Raw genomic sequence first — 20723 nt, 5'->3', positions numbered from 1 at the left:
TGACGTCACATACGCGACACAGTATGTAGTCTTTCTAATTGTGTTTTCTCAACAGCATTTAACTGAACAATGGCGCAATAAACGGTCAAACTCTTGACATGAAAATTTGTTATTTAAGCCTATAAACAACATTTGTGTAATCCATGGTGTGGTGACCCTAACCCAGTGGTGCAGGAGGGTAGTGCACCCTGAGCCTGACTCCTCCCTTGTCTCAGCCCCTTCAATCAGAGTCAGGAAATAAAAGGCACCTGTGAGCCTCTGCTCTTTCTCTGCCTGCCTCATGCCCTGTCCCTGCTGTGGCTGCACATTGTTGCACTAGGTATGTGTCCAACTGTTTTTGGTGGTTCCTTACCTGTATTGTCACCTCCAGCCTAGTGTAATGTGTGTATGTGTTGGCTGTTCAGGGTCAAGGATTTCCCTCCTGCTCTCCTGCCATCCCATATACTTAGGCCTCAAGGTGGTGAGTAGGGTTCCTCCTAATCAGTTCAGTGAGTGGTAAAGAGCCAAATTAATTGTGGTTTCCTCCTCTTTTAGGTCCTCTTGCCCCATGGACTACTGCTGCTTTGCCTACTTGCTTTTTTTTAGACTTATTTCCTTTTTGCTTATTGCCTTATTTGTTTATCAATTTGCCCTTTGTTATGCCCAGTTGTGTTCAGTTGCCCATTTGTTGAACAGCTGGCATACTTATTTATGTTGTGAGTTGTTTTCTGTGAGTTTTCCTTTATTTCAGGAGTGGAGTGCCATATTGCTGAGGGGCTAGGCACTTGTGGTGAGGTCCCTGCACTTTTTGCGTGTGAGTAGTTGCACTGGGACACCATAGACTGCACCATTGTTTTGTGTGAGGTTTGCTGTGTTTGCTGTGTTCACTGGTGAATAGCGGTAGCACCCCTCCGTGTAGTCTGCCTCTCACAAGTGGCCTCCTCCTTTTTCTATTTAGTTTCACTTAAGTTGGGCTGTGTTTTAGCTTTTGTAGTTGCCCCTTTTTAGAATTAGTATTCAGGCCTTTTTTAGAATTAAATGTAATAAAGTAATTTATAAATTGTCCATAATTTGTGCTGTTTTTACTATTTTTTCCTTTTCCGCAGCTCCAGCCCCTGCCTTTTGGTTTTGATTATTTTTGCTTATTTTCAATAAAATTTATCTTAATTGTCCATACTTGCCTCTGCCTCCTAATTGGGAACAAACCTGTGTGTCCTTTTGGTATTTCCTGGGGTGAAACTCCCCAGGTGGCATTGTCTGGCTTTCCATTTTCCTCATAGCAATATTAACCTCCAATAACTTCAATCTACCCTCCTACACTTCGCCACAATGGCATAACGACGGGGGGACCAGGAAATTATTTTCTGTCCATTGAACACCATTCATTTTTTTTCGCTCCGAAAGGTCCCATGGGGGCCCACCGGAAGGGGCGGGACTACCACGAGTATCTTTGACACGGCTGAGTGGCGAGTAAGCCTGCGCATCTAAGGGCCTACCGGAACATAGTTGCCACCTATCGGTCTGGACATGGAACAAGAGTAGATTACAAGCAAAAAGGGGAGGAAAAAAAAAAAAGACCGGCCAGTCAACTGGCAGCACCGGCCGTTCTGGTATTCTCCAGAACATCCAGATGGCCAGTCCGCCCGTGCCCATGTGTACGACACAGTCCAAAAAGGCTAAGCTGTTCTTGACCTCCTCTTGCTTCAACCTGATGTTACTATCCACTGAGTTGATGTGTTCTGTGAAGGCTTGCGTTTCCTGGCTTTTGATTTTCATCCATGTGTTATCCACATATCTAAACCGATGACTTGGTGATGTTCTTCCATGTAGAGGTTGGCCATAGAGGGATTTCTCTTTCATAGCATTTGTTTTGTGTCTCACTTTGGGACTATCTCCTGTGTGACCTCAACAGAAAACAAAACAAAACCTAATAAATCAATGTGCCATCAAAAACACTTCACCATAGATACTGCCATCCACAGCTAACCTACTGTCTTTCAAAGGCTATAGTGGGTTCAGTTTTGATCTAAGAAATTCACTGGCACTTAGTATGTCATGCTAAGCTGCCAGCAAGGGCTCTAAATAATGCTCCAAGTTAGGCTAGATTTTGGCAAAGGGAAAATGGCATGGCCATTTTCAAAGGGGTCCCTTGACCTGTCACCTCAAGATATCTGAAAGAAAATGGTAGATACCCATGGGTCTTCCCTTTACAGAAATGCCCACTTTATGCTAATCCTTTGTTGTTTGGGCCAAAACTATGTTATCTGCAGGCAGCACAAATGTGTTATTCTGGCCTATTCTAAAATGATACATTTGTGCGTAGTCGGGCCTAAACAGTCTTGAAAATGCATAAATTGGGTTTGACAGAGCCCAATTTTATTCATGTATGATGATGGTATTTCATTGTAGTGAGACAACTTTTTTAGACTTGATATAAAATGACCTGCAGTAGGATAATAAAAGCCTCATGTTTCTAAACAATTTTCAGACAAAAGTGTTTGCCATCCCATCACAGAAAAATGGAATTCTTGCAGAAATCTCCAAATGTCAAATGTTTTTGATACCTAATAAAAGCATGTATTTTTCTCCTCAAGGGCTGTGTGTCTTATTGTGGTATTTTGGAAGGATTTTTTTAAATCTCAAAGTGAGACATGAGAATGGCCATGGGAATGGTCATCATATCCTAAATAACTAAATTAATAAATAGGCACCTAAAAAACAGTTCTTATGACAGATTATGATTAGAAAAATTTGACACATAATGCTGAGCTGCATCTCAAAATTAACCCCAGGTTCCCAGCTTTCAAATGATCAGTACCACCTCCATGTGGCATACTGTTGACCTTTGACCAAGAGGTAAAATGAAGAGAGTCACACCGTGGAGGATTTTGTTATCCCATAGCTAAGCATGTGACACAGTCAAGAGCAGTGAGAAAATATAAGTGACTGACTTGTCACTCCACAAACATTTGCTGTCTCTGCTGCAGTGAGCACTTGATGTTTTGGGTGAGTTTGGTTACTGCAAATGTTTTCCAGTGAGTAATGTAATTTTTTATATTTTCCCTATGTTTCCCATTGTTAAAACAGGAAAAAGAAGGTTGTGATGGGTCACGAGCACCAAACTGCGGTAATGCTTAATGCCACATTTGTTCGTCCTGAGAAATTTTATCTCAGTGGGTTTTCCAACATCCCACATGTCAAATATTATTATGTGTTTCTGTGTTTTGTTTATGTTGTGACTGTCCTTGGGAATGCCTTCCTCATGTCAGTTATCTATCTGGCCAAGACTCTTCATACTGCTAAATACACGATTGTCTTCAACTTGGCTTTGACAGACTTGTGTGAGAGCACTGCTCTCATCCCAAAGCTGTTGGACACATTTTTGCTTGATAACAGATACATTATCTATGAGGCCTGCCTAAGTTATATGTTCTTTGTTTTGTTCTTTACATCTATGCAGTCATGGACTCTCCTCACTATGGCATATGATAGGTTTGTAGCAATTTGCTTTCCTCTGAGATACCATGCAATTGTGACAAAACCAGCTGTTGCTGCTATACTCATGTTTATATGGTGTTTCCTGGTTAGTTTACTGGCATTTGGGATTAGCTTTATAGACCGTCTTTCCTTTTGTAGATCTTTGGTGATTAACAGTTTCTTCTGTGACCATGCACCAACATATAAACTTGCATGTAATGATACTTCTTTAAATAATATAATGGCATATGTTGTTTTCGTCATTGTCCTATGTATTCCTGCTATTCTAATAGTAATCTCATATATCTGCATTGCTATAGCATTGATTAAGATTGCATCTGGAGAGGAACGTATCAAAGCTCTGAAAACCTGTACCTCTCATCTGATCCTAGTGGCTATTTTCTTTTTACCAATATTGAGCACAAATATAGCTGCAGTGGCCACTTATATTCATCCTAATGCCAGGATTGTAAACTCCTCCTTGACACACATCATACCTGCTATGCTCAATCCTATTATATACTCTTTGAAGACAGAAGAAGTACTGATCTCCATTAAGAAGCTTTACAAAAGAAAAAGGCTCAGTGATGCAGCAGTGAACAAAGTGTTGATGTAAACACATTCACTTATTAAAACGGCAGCAACAATTAAAACAAAAAACAAAACAACTCTGTATCACTGCTGAGCGATGACACACTAAGATGTGTTTATGTGAGACATGTTTTTGAATAATGCATTGGATGCAATTTCAAATAATTAAAATATTATTATAGAAAAATGTCTGCTGTATATTGTCATGCCTCATATATTATGGTATAACAGGATGAGCTGAAAAACAATGTTATTTGACCAGCTTTATAATGATCTTCTTTGAAAAATGAAGTCAGTGATTTCTATATTTTCTGAAATGTTTCTGTACGATGACCATGCTTAATTGTTTTCTAGTTGAGCTGAAGAATTTACAATTGAAAGAGCCAAACTTCTGGGGAAAAAATACCTACTTATATTTATTTTTCCAAAATGATCATTGGCATGCAGGTACACTTTAGATTAAAATTCAAATTTTGTGCCATAATTTTTATTTCAAAAATCTGTTTGTAAGAGTATATCCATCTGTGTTCTGTGTGAACAGTTGTTTTACTTGTTTATAAAGCACTAAATGGCTTAGCACCCTCCTACCTTTCAGACTGTTTGTCAGAGTATGTTCCAAATCGCTCACTAAGATCACTAAATGCCGGCCTGCTGAATGTGCCACAAATCAATAGCAAAAAGTATGGTGAGTCAGCTTTTTGCAACTATGCACCGAGGATTTGGAACAAACTCCCACCACAGATTAAACAAGCAACCTCGGTCAATAATTTTAATGCACATGCATGTTTTTAATTCTTTTATTACTGTAAGTGTACAGCACTTTGAGCTGCATTTATTATTTATTATTATCATCATTAAATACACTGTTGTATTTCAGGTATATGATTTTTCCAACACTGGCATGTTGCTCTGTGGAGTGAAACCCCTCACCTCTAAGTAAAGGCAACAGTAAGTTAATAAGTCAGCCTTTCACCCTTAGAGCTCCAGTCATTTTTATTAGCTGTAATTATTATTAAACCAGTCCAAGAATGCTTCGCTGGCTTGTATTTGAGGCTTGTATTTTCACATATAAAAGGAAGAACATTTTCAATTTGCTATTTCAGTGCATGCAATCTCTGGCTCAACCTTGAGTTAAAAAATAAAACAAAATAAATTCTTAAAAAATTACCACCAATATAAATTTCTGCAGTGTTACCTCTTGGATTGCACATGCATAATGTGTTCCACTGACCAGAGCATGTTAAAATGGCAAAGCAGGACCGTGGAAGTCTCATAAAACACAAACAATAGCTGGGAGTGTGTTATCTCACAACAAATTAAGTCATAAGAGGAGCAACAATTGCAATATTCAGTATTACTAAATCATACTAAGTGACTCTGGCTTTGATCCCAGCCCGGCCCTTTCTGTGTTGAGTTTGCATAATCTTCCTCTGATCATGTTGCTTGCCTTCAGTTCCCACTCACATTCTAAGGACACGCATGTCAAGCAAATGTGAGACTCTAAATTGAAATGTGAATGGGAATTATCAATGACTGTTAGGCCTGTGATGGAACGAAGACCCGTCCAGGGTCTGTTTCCCTGAGCTGAACACCATTTATGCATTTATGATTTATAGCATCTCACTCCCACTGACCCTGAATAGAAATAAGTGGGTCAAGCCAACGAGTAAACATTTTACTAATCATTATGCATAATGAAAAGGAGCACCTTTGTGGCACTCTGCTGCAAAACAAATGCCATTCCCCCTTCAAGCACACAATGTTCAACATCAACGCCAGGGTTTCATGTACATACTGATAATTGTTTAATAGTACAAATAATAATCAAAGCAGATCCTGATCACTTGTAAAAGAGAAAGTCTGATTTGTTCCCTCCTCACACACGCCAAGCATGGCTTTATGTGTGGTGTCCGGTGTTCAGCTGGGAGCAGAGTCCGTGGCGGCCGGCTGCTGCTTGGCCAGCTGCTCTCTCCGCTGGGCCTGGAAGGACACCATGCACTGTTTGAACGTCTCGACCTGCCGCTGGCACCGGCGCCAGTCCTGGTGCTCGGCCATGCACTCCTGCACGGCGTAGTGCAGCTCCGCACAGCCGGTGCGCGATATCATCCGCTCCACGGGGTCGTCCTCATCCTCAGCTCGGCTGCGGCTGTGAGGTGAGACTGTGGCCATCCTGTGTCAGGGCACGGCGGCGGGTCAGTCAAGTCACACAGGTGCACACTTCACTAAATGTAACCTAAGGCAGCCGAGACTCACACGACAAAAACGCTAGTCAAATTTCTACAGAAAACTACCTCAATCTACAACCTGACACGAACATATCAAGGTGTGAATAACAAGTAAAGGTGTCCTTAGTTATCCTGCCTTCACATCTTGCGGTGCGAGCAACCAAAAAAGCCAGTCAGTATCAAGTTACCATAGTTATTTACAACAACACTTACTAAACGTGTTCGCTACAACTGAGTTACAAGTTAAGTCACCTTATCAGCTGTAACTGGAACATTACATGCTTTATCTTAGCAGAGCTAACGTTAGCCAACTCCAGTCGTCAGGTCACCATTAGCTGACAATGACAGCAAAAAGATTCACAGACCGCTCTCCTTCGATCGTACCTTTGTCTCTCTGGAAGAAGCTGACTGTAAAGCCACAAAAGCCGGGTTTCATGAACCTAACGTTGCACAACTACACGCTTTTCGTAATCATTCATGATGAGTTACATGGGGGACACATTTGATCGACGGACTAAAGCGTAGTCTTAAAACAGGGTCGTCGGTGCACTTTAGTTCCGCTGTGTGACCCTGTTCGTAAGGTGAGTCGACTATTTGTGCAAGTAAAAGTCACCTGTACAACAAGGAAATCTGAGTATTACCAACAGAGTGACATCGGTTTTATTGTCGGTTGTAGTCCATGCACACCTGTCGCCCTACATCAAATTGAAACATTTGGTGTGCTGGGAAAAAGTGTATCCTGTTTACTGTAGAATAGTAAAGTAACCAAGCCGTTTATTTCATTGTCAAAGAAGCTAAAAAAAAATAGTTTCAACCGCTCAATGACTTAATTATTCATATCAACAAAGGCAAAGGAGGTTGTAAACAATTTGAACGCCATGCACTCCAGAAGCTGCTATTTCTAACTTGCGAGGTGCTCCAAGACCATTTTAATCAAGTGCTGTACCTAGGCACTACAAACTGTTGCGCATGCACTGTATCAATTTACCCACCAGATGGCAGTCATCACTTGTAACTCTACAACTATATCCCATCACTTAGGACAGCTTTTTCAGGTCCAGCTTTACACCAGTGTTGAAATCCATGCAATGATGAAGCCTGTGGAACACAGTAAATTCATAGTCGCAGTGCATTTAACACAAAAACTTTTACAACATCTCAAGGAGTCACATCTGCTGCGCATCTGTCACTCCACCATTAATAACATTAAGAAATGATGAGGCACCTATGCTGTTCTTCATTTGCTGAAGGGCATATTAAGAAAATCTAATGTCTTGCATGTACCGCACACTGAGAGCTGTAAAGAGTTAGTACACTGAGTTATGGTTATGAAGGCTGTCAAAACTCGCAAAAAAAATCTAGTTATTGTGTAAACTATTACAAATAACTTTAAAACCAACAAAACATTTATCCTGAAAGTCCCTGGTTCTGGTCTGGTTGGTGACACATGATGGCGACACAGTAGTGTTGTGAAAACCCTGAAAGTGAGGTGATCTTGCACAGAGGACCTTTAAGTTCACGGATGAACACAAGAATAACGTTACCTTTAATGAGGCAGTGAGCAGTGCAACACGTCAAATGATTTTTTTTTTTTTATTTGCACAAATAAAACAAAGCAGCTTCTACACAACATCAGAAAAGAAGGAACATGTACAGATGAGATAAAAAAAAAAAAAAAAACTTAGAGGCTTACAGAATAACTCTCACCTCAATAAACATTATTTAAAAAAAAAAAAAAAGTCATGTAATCCACAAAAGTGAACAAACAAGCAAACATTAAAATGACAAAACAAACATAAAGTAAGCAACATAAATCAAACAAAAACAAATAAAACAATAAAACATTGTTTGACAACATACATATCTTTCTCAAAATGCTTATCATAAAAATAAGCATGCCTGTAAAAAAAAAAAAAAAAAAAAAGAAAAAGAAAGAAAAAAAGAAAGTTTGCAAAAGCGATGTACATGTGTTCAACTCATTTTGCTGGCCCCGGGTCATACAACCTGTCTTAAATCATAGTGCGACAATGACAGTGTCAAAATCAAGGAATAACAAAGATGTTCGTTTGCAGAGCTTAACTTGACCAATCAACATTTGTTTAACATCATTAAAAGTCTATTAATCCTGCACGTTTGTGGCGTTTGAGATGCAGTTTTAAATTAGGAGCTGTATTTGGAGTCCTTACCTGGTCTTAAACACACAGCTATTTAATCTTTCAGTTGTCTAGTCATGTCTGTCTACTGCCCAGTAGTCCACAGCACAGGCATAGTGTTGTATCCCATAATCAAAACGGAATAATATGGGATAGTCTACACCGTGCTATTATTAGGATTTTTATGACACTCATTTGCTTTGTCGTTTTTTTCACAGCTGTATCAGCAACAACCAGTCCAGATAACGGCAGATAGGATATTATTATTATTATGCATATTATGCGTACCGGTAATTTTAATTGCACAGCGGGATTCGCAGCTACTGTTGACGTCGAGAGGTGTAAGAGTTGGTGATTCTCTAATATTCACATAGTCTGTCATCACTGAAAAAATATGTTGTAAATCAGGTTGGCCCACAGAAAGGACGCATATAATAAAAGTGTTGAAATAATCCCTGGTTTTCCATGTTCAAACGTGACTAAGCAAAATATTTTGGCCGTTTTGTCCATATTTAGAAATAAAGCGAATATTGCGTTCTTTAGAAGGCGACCGTGTTCGTTCTCCTGATGAGCGCCACGGCCCTGGTTTTGATCTCCTTGGTTTTCAGGGAGTACATGATGGGATTGATGCACGGCGGGATGCAGGAGGAGAAGGATAGGCTCAGCACACGCTGGTCCGGGTCAATGAGCCGCAAATAAAACCCGATCGTGAAAATACTGAGAAGAGGAACGTAAAATATAATGACGAGGATGATGTGCTCAACGCAGGTGGCCAGAGCTTTCATCCGAGTATGCACAGACTTCATCTTGAACACAGTGACCAGGATGCAGATGTAGGACACAATGATGAAAAGAAAGGGGCCAAGCAGGAGCAGGACACTTAAGACAGAGGACACGGACCAGTGCAAGGTGTAATCATTACAGGCAAGTCTAAAAACCGGCGCATAATCACAGAAATAGCTAAAAACTTTGACAGAGTTGCAAAAGGACAGCCGGGTCATTATTGACGTGCAGAATACTGACGTGCCCACAGAGTAGGACCAGGACAGCGCGATGATGCAGGACATGGCCCGCAGCGTGTTGATTGCGTGCTGACGCAGAGGGAAACAGATCACAATCAGCCTGTCATAGGCGAGTATAGCAAGCGCAAATGATTCCAGCATTGCAAACGTGTAGTAGACAAACATCTGCACCAAACATAAATTGAATGGCACGAAGTTATCCTTGACGATAAATGTCTTTATCATGCCGGGGATGGTGCACGTGTTCAGGAACAAATCAATCACAGCGAGGTTGGCAACGGCCAGAAATTTTGGAGTGTGCAAACTCCGGGTAAAGGCGATCACGTAGATGAGAAAACAGTTAAAGAGCACTGTGACCACATACACAAACGCTAGGAAGAAGAAGTAGATGTTGATGAAGGGAAGCGTCTGGAATCCGATGATGTAGAAGCCAGGGGGGTGGATGACCAGCGAGGTGTTCTCAGCAGACATTGGCCTGCTTGCTCTGGCCCACAGCAAGTAAAAGCTCTCCTGTCTAAAGAGAGGGGGGAAAAACATAATTCAACATTAATAATAATAACAACATTATTCAAACCAAGTATTTATTCTTGATCCTTTCGAGAACGTCAAGCCTACCTGCTGAGGTTATGCTGAGGTCTACTTTTCTCCTTTAGACCCATGTGATGCTGTGACACCAAAAGTGCCCACGAAATGCCTGTCTGACCCGACCTGCATTCAGAGGAAAATATATAGGCTACATTTTCCACTGATCTCCCGAGATAGCAAGCTGGCTTCTAATTAAGAATAAGAAGGCATGTAGTATTCCTGTAGTAACCCATTACTGAAATTTAGTTGATCCCTGGAGAGTAAACTTAGGGAAAAGCCCTCATAGTCAACATGGAATTTGGCAAAGTCTCTAGCTCAAACTTTTAGAGTTTTACAAAAACTTTTTTCACAGCAGGCATTTTGACACAAAGAGCAGGGTAAACATAAGTGTTATTAATGGAATTAATTAACATGCAGTTACATTTAGGTATAACAAAGCCAGGGTCTTAATTGTGCATGCTGGCTCACTGGAAAATGGAGCTGAACCTTAATTAATGTCATTAGTAACACTTGTGTTTACCCTGCTATGTAATGTCAAATGCCTGCTGTGAAAAAAGGTCTATTACAGTAAGAGATAATTTATTTTTGTAAGACTATCTTCAACCAGGCATGCGATTTATGGCTGTGCCTAAACTTGCTGATCTACCTCAGTCATCCTGAGGTTGGAAGGATATTTGCTGTTACTATTACTCCAAACACAAAATTGCCACCCTTTGCTGTTACTTAATGTTTGACTCCCAGAGAATGAGAGAGGTCAAAACAAAAGCAGACATGTGTTGATAGTGTCACATTTACAGTAAATTGCTTCTCAGGATTCCTCACATGCTAAAGAAATCAGGACCATCCAAATGCAATCACTGATTTACATGCGCACTGCAGAAGTGCTATATAGTGGGAAATCCATAAGTCACAGAGATTGGCACAAAGTCATGATTTAATGTTTTCTTAATTTCCTTGACTTCGATGTACACTCAGTGGCCACTTTATGAATTCTACCTTTTAAGAAAGTTATGGTCAGTTTTTGTTGTGTAAATTTAATTCTATGTTTATTAATGAGGTTGTAGTTTGCAGAGGTTTTGTACTGGTCTACATTATATTGAGAAGTGTTTCTAATTTTTTGTCCTCCCTATTTCTAAACATGAGGGGGGGACAGAATAGTGGAAACACCTCTCAATAAAATACAGTCCAGTACTACAGCACCACTAACTGAGCTCAATGCCAAACATAGATTTGAATGAACACCTCTATTACTGTGACAAAAAGAAAACCTGAGCATTACAGGCATCAGAAAAGTAAACAAAATATTTGTATTAGATTGTATTTGATTGTACAGGTGTACCTAATAAAGTGGCCTCTGTATATAAATTTAGTTTTGCATGAGAATTTCTTGACACCCTATAGAATTCTATGGACTTTATTTGACTTTATTGGGATGTAGAATTATAGTATGATAGGATATGATATGTTTTCCCTTATTGTCCTCATAAGGAAATTTGTCTTTGACTCTGAAGTCATTGCCCTTCAACAAATAGACAAATAACAGATATACAGACACAGATGTGTGGCACAGGCAACCCATTGTTGTAAAAATAAGAGCATTAGTTAAGAAAAAAAAAAAAACATACTGCACATCTGAAATGACATGACTCTGTGACACAGAAAGTGAATGAACAAAACAATATGATGACATGTCTAATGCATAGTAATCCATGAGGGTTGCATTCATCATCCAACAATATATGGGGACACCAGAGAAAAGGGTCCCCCCCCTTCATTGGAGACCTTCTAATGAACAGCTTTTGTGATGTCATCACCAGGGAATTCTGGCTAATGACCTTGCCTGTAAACAAACAAACCCTTTACTGTTCAAACTTTAGCCTAATTAATCTCATCTGCCTCTATTAAGAAACCCTGAACCCTCGTAATTAAATCTGGAGGGAAATGGGTGGGAGTGTAGATTGGTATTAATGACCCATTAGCATTGTTTTTGAAAAGTAGCCATTTAATTCAAAATAAATCTGCTAATTGTCGTATGGTAGCTGTTCTCTGAAACATATTCAGGGCCGTGGGAGAGAAGCTGTCAGTCTCTGCTCATAAAACCCACTAAGTGTCCTCCATCACTGCCTTATCACACAGAAGGCACCATTTCTTAAATAATGAGGCCTGCAGCCTTGCACATATGATCCAATCACAGCCGTGATGATATTCAGTATAACAGCATTCCCTCGGAAAGTCTTGTCAAACTCTAAATCCAAATCCAATCATGTCATAATCCTGATATTTGCTTGGAGTTTGTACTTAGACAGTGAAGAACGGTTCTCTATATATTGTGGCTCCAGGCATCATTTTTATTCGTCTAAGTACTGTTAATGTAAGTGAGAAACACAACATGGGCTCAGTACTGCCAGGCTGCACCTCTGACTGAACTGATTCGGCCACAGTCCGCAACGATTTTTGTCATTTTAATATTGTTACTCATGGTTATTAATACATTTGGCTGACGTCTTTCATGATGGAGGTGTGCTTCTCTTCCTTTGTTGTGGCTTTTTAAGCCTGACTATGACAAAGTGGGGGGAGAACTGCAGCGGCCTGCTCTTCAGCCTGGCAGCATGGGGCCAAGGTGCTCTCAGTTGGCAGTAATCACACCTTGCACTTCACCAGGCATCTGACAGACAGATGAAAACTGGCAGTGAAGGGCACAGCTGGTCACAGTACCTACAGGAAAAAGCTTAATATGTGAGCCTGAACTGCATCAGATTGCATTGCTGTATTGCTAATGTATAATCTGTTGTCTATAAAAAGATATGTTTGATATATACAGTTAATAACATATTTTTCCATGTGTCACAGGTCAACATGCATGAAGAAGTCTACTTTAATCTAGGGAGAAAAAGATTCTGGGATCTTGGTCAGCATCCAGCTGATGTGGCCAAGCTGATTGCAGACAACCCCTCTCTGCGGGACAAGAGGTGTTGTGGGAAGACATTCTACAGTTTGGTAATCCCTCCAGTGGCTTTGATTTAAAGAGGCGTTTAATCAAAACAATCCAAGTGCAGTGCAGAAATATAATTTTTCAGGCGCTCTAATTCTTTTTCTCTGTGTCACAGTGATAGAAGATGATGAAGAGCTGGAGAAAGCTGTGCTCAGTATAACACCCACCAAGGAGCTGCTGCACTACTGTAAGTTAATGTTGGTGTTTTTTTTTGTTTTTTTTTCCATTGACTGAAAACTGAAAATCGATTTTGGCTCAAACTATTTGTTATTAAATGTGAGTCTGCTATACCGGTAACACTTTACAATAAGACTACAACAATTAACGTTAGTTAATGGCGTAATAAACATTAAGTGACAGTTAATAAACATTAAGTAACAGTTAACTAACTATTAACTAATGTGTCTAAGAATCATGTACTAATGCTGTTCATGCTAAGGTATTAATTTATATGTTATTTAAGGGTTACTGTAGATATTATTAACATTAGTAAATGCCATAATAATCATTAACTAACAGTTAATTAACCATTATGGCATTAACTAACGTTAACTAACGTTAATTGTTGTACTCATATTGTAAAGTGTTACCGCTATACCTTTGAATCTGTTTGTGTGAGGATTCCAAGTTGCCTCTCATATAGATAATCAAGGACAGTGAGGGCATCATGCTGCAGTTTCATTGGCTGTCACTGTGTTCCCGCTATACAGAACTAGCCAGTCCCCAGGGGTTAGCCACTGAGAAGCACTTAAAACTGATCAAATTGACTGACTGTATCACAGCACTTCCACTTCAGCACTGGTCAAGTTTGCTTTACAATGTACCAAACAGACCTGTCTCATGTGAAAGAAGTTCATAGCCAGCAACATCAGAGGCTAATTATGATGATGATGGTGACAGCGGTCGTGACGAGACATGAAATGATAGAGTGGAGTGTGCCAAAATCGAGGCATATGATATATTATGCATCCCACATTTTTAGCACCGAGCCGTTAAAGCAGTTAGTGGCCTTGGTATAACTGATTACAATTTTCAGGGTGAAGTGGTTATAATATGTTCCGCTATGTGTAACGTAACAGGGAAAGTCATTAATGTTCCATGTCATGTTCCGTAAAAATCTCATTTGTTACAGTATTTTTTTTTCCTAGTTACTGAGCAGAGCCTGCCAGTGGACATGATATTGATGAGGTAGTGTGAAGGTCAAGCCAAAAACCCAGGAGGATCCCTGAGGACATGACAGGCACACAGACTGTGCCCAGTGTTATTGGAATTGTAATGCAGTATACAAAATGAAAAAATAAATAAATAAATAAATAAAAAAGATCTATTTTTCTAGGAAAAGAAAAAAAAAATCTAGTGAAGATTCAAAGTAAACAAGGGAAGGCCTATCCTCTTTTGAAATGCAATATGTGCTAATTGACCTACACTTAATTAAAAGGTGACAAGACAGTCTTGACAGTCTTTTTTGTCAAATTATGACTGAGGGATTCTCTAAAATGCTCAGTAATACTAAAATATGTAATATGAAGTGAACTAAATGCAAGGAACTACTGTGACAGAAGTTTATTTAATGCTAATATAATGCGACATAAAAAGAGAAAAAAGGTTTTGAGGCAGAGGTTGATTTGTAGCAGTTCGGTAAGCTGGTGCACAATGGGGGCTACAGCCTCAAATTCCAGATTTCCGTTTCTGAGTAGAAGTATAACAGTTTAGAGATGAAGATGGGAGCCAGCTCACTCATGGCTGTAAACACAAGCAGCACAATCCTAAAGTCGCCGCTGAAGTGGACTGCGAGCCAGTTAAGGGAAGCGAGTACCAGAATGATGCGGTCCATGACAGGAACAGTGTTCTGTACTAGCTGTGGGTGGGACAGGGACGAGTGGCTAAGAGCTGTGCAAATTACATGAAAGCAGTCCAGGCTTGAGGAGATCAAGAAATGGATGACTTTCTCCAAGTCTTGGGCTTGAGTTAATTTTGGAGACAGTCCTAGCTGAACAAATCTGGCTTTCACTGCTGAGTTGATTTTCTGGGGGGTTTTTTGGTCAAATTTGAGGGCTTGAATCAAAGATCATGCCAAGGTTTTTGGAGGAGGATTTCATTTTGTAGTGGAATAGGCTTTGGAGGAGGATTATGTGCTGGCATATAAAGGGCCAACATGTGCATGTGCATCTTTTCATAAGTGGTCATGGCTTACAAGGAGAGTATCAGTTCTGTCTGAATATAATTAGAGAAAATTCTGTGCCATCCAGTTAGACAGTGGGATAGAATAGAATAGAATAGAATAGAATAGAATAGAATAGAACAGAATAGAATAGAATAGAATAGAATGCCTTTATTGTCTTTGAACAGCAACTGCTACAATGAAATTCAGTGCAACTCCTGTGGTATGTAGAATAAAGGTACAGGATAGAAAACATTAAAAGACGATACAAACATACACAACCATTGACCCCAGATTTCTCAACAGCCTGGTATTGTTTAATACAATCTTGTAGAGTAGATAATCCTATCAAATCAGGAGGGTTTAAGGATGCGTATGGCTGGGAGTCATCTGATTAACAATGGTAAAAAAAAAAAAAAAAAAAAAACTCATAGGGGAATGCATGTAGCCTACAAAGAAAATAAAACTGCACCACGGATTGAACGCTGTGGCACTCTACATGACAGAAAGATAGTTAAAATCTTGTAATGATACCATGTATTTTGGTGGACAGTTAGAAAGAGAGCCTCAAGGACTGTTATAGCTATGCTAAGACATTTGTTAAACCTGTCAAACAAGATGAGTTGATGGTATCAAGTGCAGTGATTAGGTCAAGCTGCACATACTGTCAGTTTGCAAGAGGAAGGGTTTTGATGGAGTGATGCTGGCAGAACCTTGACTGAATCTTACAAAATTTTTTTTGAGGCACCGTAACCAAGAGCTGTTAGGAGATCACTCATAACTTTGGAAATGGACAGCTCAGAAATCGGCCTGTTGTTTTGTTGGAGGGTCATTTGTGGGTAGATATTCTGGATTTCCTGAAATACTGTGGGATACGGCTGAAGGTCAGTGAGCTATCGTCTTTTTGAGGATGTTATAGTTCACAAGGTGTTTTGTGTGTGCCAGACCTGCATTTATCTGCAACTTGAAAGGTTGAGGAGTATTCGATAGCAATTTTATTAAGGATTTAATTAGCTATTTAATTAGCTGTTTGCTTTGAAAGAGATATCCAAAGCAAAATATTCATGATCAAATAACATCATACACAACTACAGAGTGTTTGAATCAGGAACAAAAGTGAAAAGCAAATCTAAAATGTTGCCGTGCTGAGACAAGCAAATCCGCACTAAGCAATTTTAGAACCTATTAACAATACTGAAATTAAACCGTGCTTTATGGAGATGTTTGTACCCCTAGTCAAATAAAAGCAATACCAAGTTGCAGGGCCCAGCCATTTTGCTGTTTTTCACCTCTCGTCTCTCAATTTGTTATCAAATCTGTGGCTCTGAATGCAGCTCTACATAAAACCAGGGCTCTTCTCCTCCCTCTTCACATCACTTTGCCTCTTCAACTTCATTCAAAGCACCCCTGAAACCGCACTTTCTACAGATAAATGTGTCACATTTCCAATCTGTCACATGAGTGTCTCTGTTTCTGCACTCAGCACAGAAAAAGTTCATTCAAAATAATTATTTACCTTGTCGCTGAAAGTCTGCAGAGTGACCATGTTTTCGAATCCAAGGTCAGAGACAAAATAATACAAATAATCCAATAAGATCTGTGTGAGTGTGAAATGTATCCCTCATTTCCATCACAAAATCAAATTTTTGTGGCTTAACTTTCGGTTTTGCACAGCCAAGCTATCCTGGAAGCAGGACTGAATTTCAGAAACCAAGTGGTGCAAAGAGACAGAGTGTTGAAGTTTACAAGTAGAAGCACTGTGTCAGACCCTGACATAATCAATGACAGCAAGTCAGAAAATTCCTGAAAAGACCAGAACAGCCTATTTGTCAGAGTAGCCTATATGAACCTTATCATTGAGGGACACCTCATGTTAACATGTTTTGAAAACACTGAGTGTACATTTCTTTGTCATACTTTGCAGAAAATTGAGATTTTTTTTTTTTTTTTTTTTTTTTTTTTTACCCTATGTGCTTTTTATGTGAGATTTGTCTGCTCTTAAGATAAAGCTGAAATGGCTTAGCCTAGATTATGAGGGGTAAATTATCAGCTTTCACTCTAAAGGTCACTTTTAACTGAGATGAGAACCATTTAAAACCCTCAGACCCAACCCCCAGCTGCTTTATACACGATATAGTATGGATATTTCTGATTAGTGAAATGGAACATATTAGTGCAGAGGCCACCCATAAGTGTGAAAATGGGATGGTGGAGGGCAATTAGTGGATAGTAGGGGCTGAGACTAAAGACCTCTGTAGACCTCTGTTCAACGGAAGGTACAGTATATTTGACAATAAGCAGGACTTGTGGATATTTGAATTTCTCTGTAATACCATTTTGCCTTCTCACTTTGGCACCTACCACTCCAGTTCTAATTAATTGGGGAAGGGATTAATCAGGCTAAAATTTTAACAGTAAAAGGTTTGCTTGTTTACAGGCAAGGTCATTAACAAGCTTCCCCTGGTGATGACATCACAAAAGTTGCTAATTAGAAGGACTCCCAGGAGTCAGAGAAGTGGGGGAGAATCCTCAGGGTCACTGTGTGCTGCTTGATGATAAATGCACCCTGAGGGATTACTTTACCTCAGACATGGCACTGAATTATGTTTTTTTTTTTTTTGTTGTTTGTTTTTTTTACTTTATTCATTCAGTCAGTGCTCATAAGAATATATAAAGTGGCCACATTTCAGCATCTCAGACAGATAGTAATCACCGAATGATTCTCTGTTTTTCCTGGCCTCTTTTTACGAATCCTAGGAAGCTGTTACATCTGCCCCCATGCCCTCCACTTCTCCCTAATTGGCTGATCAGAAACTGGTGTGTGAGGGCCAGTTTGTCTCCAGCCACACCAGCTGGACCTGTTTTGCCATTAGCCTAGTCTCTTTATAAGCTCAGCTTTGATCCTCAGTCTTTGTCAGATCCTTGTTGTAACCTGTGCTTTTTGTCTGCAGTTTCCATGCGTGGACCTTGCCCAGCCTTGCCAGCCCAGCCAGCTTATTCTGCGGCCCCCTGTTTTGGCCTGTTCCTTTGTTTATAGTTTTTGCTTTTCTGTTTTTGCCTGGCTGGTGATTAAACTTGTTTTTTGAAGCAATACTGCTTGTTGAAGTCTGCATTTGGGTTCACATTTGACTGTTAAACCTATCAGTAGGATCTGACCAAACTATGAACCCAGCAGACTTAGCTAATCTTCAGGCAACTCTCAATGCCCAGAACACGCTCCTGGATCAACATGACGATGCTCTAAAAGCCATCATAGATCAGGTCAAGAATATCTCCCAGACTCTACAGGATCTACAGAGCCAAGGAGCTGTTCAGCAGGCCCCCCCCCAGCCCTGCTACACCTGCTGCAGCCTCTGCCTCTACTGCAGCCTCTGCTCTCTCTCCCGCAGTTCGAGAACCATCAGTTCCAGCCCCGGACCGTTTTGATGGTAACCTGGGGGAGTGCAGATCCTTCCTACTCCAGTGTTCATTGGTGTTTGAGCAGCAGCCCCACACTTATGCATCTGATCGAGCCAAGATTTGCTACCTGATTGGTTGTCTCCGTGGAGCAGCACTTACCTGGGCCACAGCTGTGTGGGAGAGTCAGTCCACCATCTGCTCCTCGTATGCTGACTTCACAGCAGAGATGAGGAGGAACTTTGACCACCCAGTCCAAGGTAAAGATGCTGCTAAACGCCTCCTTTCCCTCCATCAAGGCGCACGAAGTGTGGCAGAGATGGCTATTGAGTTTCGCACCCTTGCTGCTGAGAGTGGGTGGAACGACGAGGCCCTACATGGGGCGTTCCAGCAGGCTCTCTCCGAGACCATCAAGGACGAGTTGGTGTCCAGAGACGAGCCTCAGACCCTCGAGGAGCTCATCTCCCTGGCGATTCGCATAGACAACCGTCGTCGTGAGCGCTGCCGGGAAAGAACAGGTAAAGACACATATTCAGTTTTGCCGGTGTCTTTGCCTGTTGCCCAGCCTTTGTCCTCTTCTGCTCCACCACATCCAGAACCTGAACCCATGCAGCTCGGCCGGGCTCGGCTTACTGCTGAGGAGAGACAGCAGCGACTGAACACCAGAAGCTGCTTATATTGTGGCCAGGCTGGCCACTTCATCTCCACCTGTCCCCTGTGTCCAGCAAAAGAGGGGGCTCAGCTGTAGTCGGGGATATACTGCTGAGCCAAGTCACCTGTCCTCCTGTCCCCAGACCACAGCTCGACGGCACCCTCGTGTGGCAGGGTCAGTCGTTCCCCCTGTCGGCTCTCATTGATTCTGGTGCAGATGAGAGCTTCCTGGACCGTGGTGTCGTTACCCAGCTGGGCTTGGACACTGTGCCAATTGACTCACCTCTAGAGGCCAACGCTCTCAATGGTCAACTACTTGCCAGGGTTTCTGAGAGAACAGTGCCGGTCAACCTGCGAGTCTCTGGCAACCATCAGGAGAGGATCAGCTTCCATATTATGGACTGCCCTGGCTCCCCCCTGGTTCTGGGCCATCCTTGGTTGAGGCTGCACAACCCCCAGATTGACTGGTCCTCTGGAAAGGTAACGTCATGGAGCACATTTTGTCATGCTAACTGTTTACAATCTGCCCTTGCTCCCGCTTTGTCTGTTCCTCATTCTGCACCAGAACCCCCAGATCTGTCAGCAGTCCCTCCTGTTTATCATGACCTAGCCCCTGTGTTCAGCAAGCACCATGCTTTGTCGCTGCCGCCGCACAGGCCTTATGACTGCGCCATCAACCTCTTGGAAGGAGCCCCACTACCCAGCGGCAAGCTATACAACCTTTCTCGCCCTGAGTACGCTTCTATGGAGAAGTATATCCAGGACTCTCTGGCTGCTGGGATGATCAGGCCATCTTCCTCTCCGGTGGGTGCTGGTTTCTTTTTTGTGGAGAAAAAGGATGGTTCACCACGGCCATGCATAGACTATCGGGGGTTGAATGCAATTACTGTTAAGAATAAATACCCATTGCCACTCATTGATTCTGCTTTTACCTCTCTCCACGGTGCCATGGTATTCACCAAGCTTGACCTTAGGAATGCCTACCATCTCGTTCGCATCAGAGAGGGGGACGAGTGGAAAACAGCCTTCAACACACCACTGGGCCACTTTGAGTATTTAGTTATGCCATTTGGACTTACCAATGCCCCTGCTGTTTTCCAAAATCTTGTTAATGATGATCTGCGAGATCTAATTGGACGCTTTGTTTTTGTCTATTTAGACGACATTCTGATTTTTTCCAAGGACCTAGAGGCCCACCAGCAACATGTTCGTCAAGTCCTCCAGCGGCTGTGGGAGAACAAACTCTTTGTCAAAGCAGAGAAATGTGAGTTTCATGCCTCCACTGTTTCTTTCCTGGGTTATATTGTTTCCCAGGGACAGCTGCTTATGGACCCCTCCAAGGTTAAGGCTGTTGCAGAGTGGCCGGCGCCCGCTAACCTGAAACAGCTGCAGCGTTTTCGTGGATTTGCAAATTTCTATCGGAGGTTCATTCGCAATTACAGTCGTCTGGCAGCACCCCTCACAGCCCTCACCTCCACCTCCTCTCCGTTC

The 20723-nt window shown here is 41.3% G+C and overlaps 3 protein-coding genes and 1 long non-coding RNA gene across 6 annotated transcripts; 2 read left to right on the top strand and 2 right to left on the bottom strand.

Annotated features, from left to right (window-relative positions):
- The first annotated feature begins 210 nt into the window (after window positions 1–210).
- Window positions 211–1089, top strand: LOC115371891 (uncharacterized). Its single transcript, XR_003929403.1, has 3 exons — window positions 211–319; window positions 405–460; window positions 535–1089. It is a non-coding gene; the product is annotated as an uncharacterized LOC115371891 (long non-coding RNA).
- A 1993-nt stretch (window positions 1090–3082) lies between these two features.
- Window positions 3083–4072, top strand: LOC115371639 (putative gustatory receptor clone PTE03). Its single transcript, XM_030069102.1, has one exon. The coding sequence runs from the start codon at window positions 3083–3085 to the stop codon at window positions 4070–4072; it is 990 nt and encodes a 329-aa protein (XP_029924962.1).
- A 1629-nt stretch (window positions 4073–5701) lies between these two features.
- On the bottom strand, window positions 5702–6835 carry coa4 (cytochrome c oxidase assembly factor 4 homolog). Of its 3 annotated transcripts, none has more exons than XM_030069490.1 (2): window positions 6555–6835; window positions 5702–6217 (listed from the first exon to the last, which is right to left on the bottom strand). In XM_030069490.1, exon 2 carries the CDS (start codon window positions 6214–6216, stop codon window positions 5965–5967), a length of 252 nt encoding a protein of 83 aa, XP_029925350.1. In that variant the 5' UTR covers window position 6217; window positions 6555–6835; the 3' UTR covers window positions 5702–5964. The 3 variants fall into 3 exon arrangements, with proteins under 3 accessions (XP_029925350.1, XP_029925349.1, XP_029925348.1); XM_030069489.1 differs by having other exon boundaries at window positions 6657–6827; XM_030069488.1 differs by having other exon boundaries at window positions 6525–6666.
- A 2129-nt stretch (window positions 6836–8964) lies between these two features.
- or41a3 (odorant receptor, family 41, subfamily A, member 3) lies at window positions 8965–9918 on the bottom strand. The gene has a single exon (XM_030069101.1). It carries the CDS (start codon window positions 9916–9918, stop codon window positions 8965–8967), a length of 954 nt encoding a protein of 317 aa, XP_029924961.1.
- Window positions 9919–20723: the final 10805 nt, after the last annotated feature.

This window comes from Myripristis murdjan, chromosome 14 (assembly GCF_902150065.1).
Source record: "Myripristis murdjan chromosome 14, fMyrMur1.1, whole genome shotgun sequence".
NCBI classification, from domain to species: Eukaryota; Metazoa; Chordata; class Actinopteri; order Holocentriformes; family Holocentridae; genus Myripristis; species Myripristis murdjan.
Note: the sequence above shows the minus strand (reverse complement) of the source record. Positions and strands in the feature narration are given on the sequence as shown.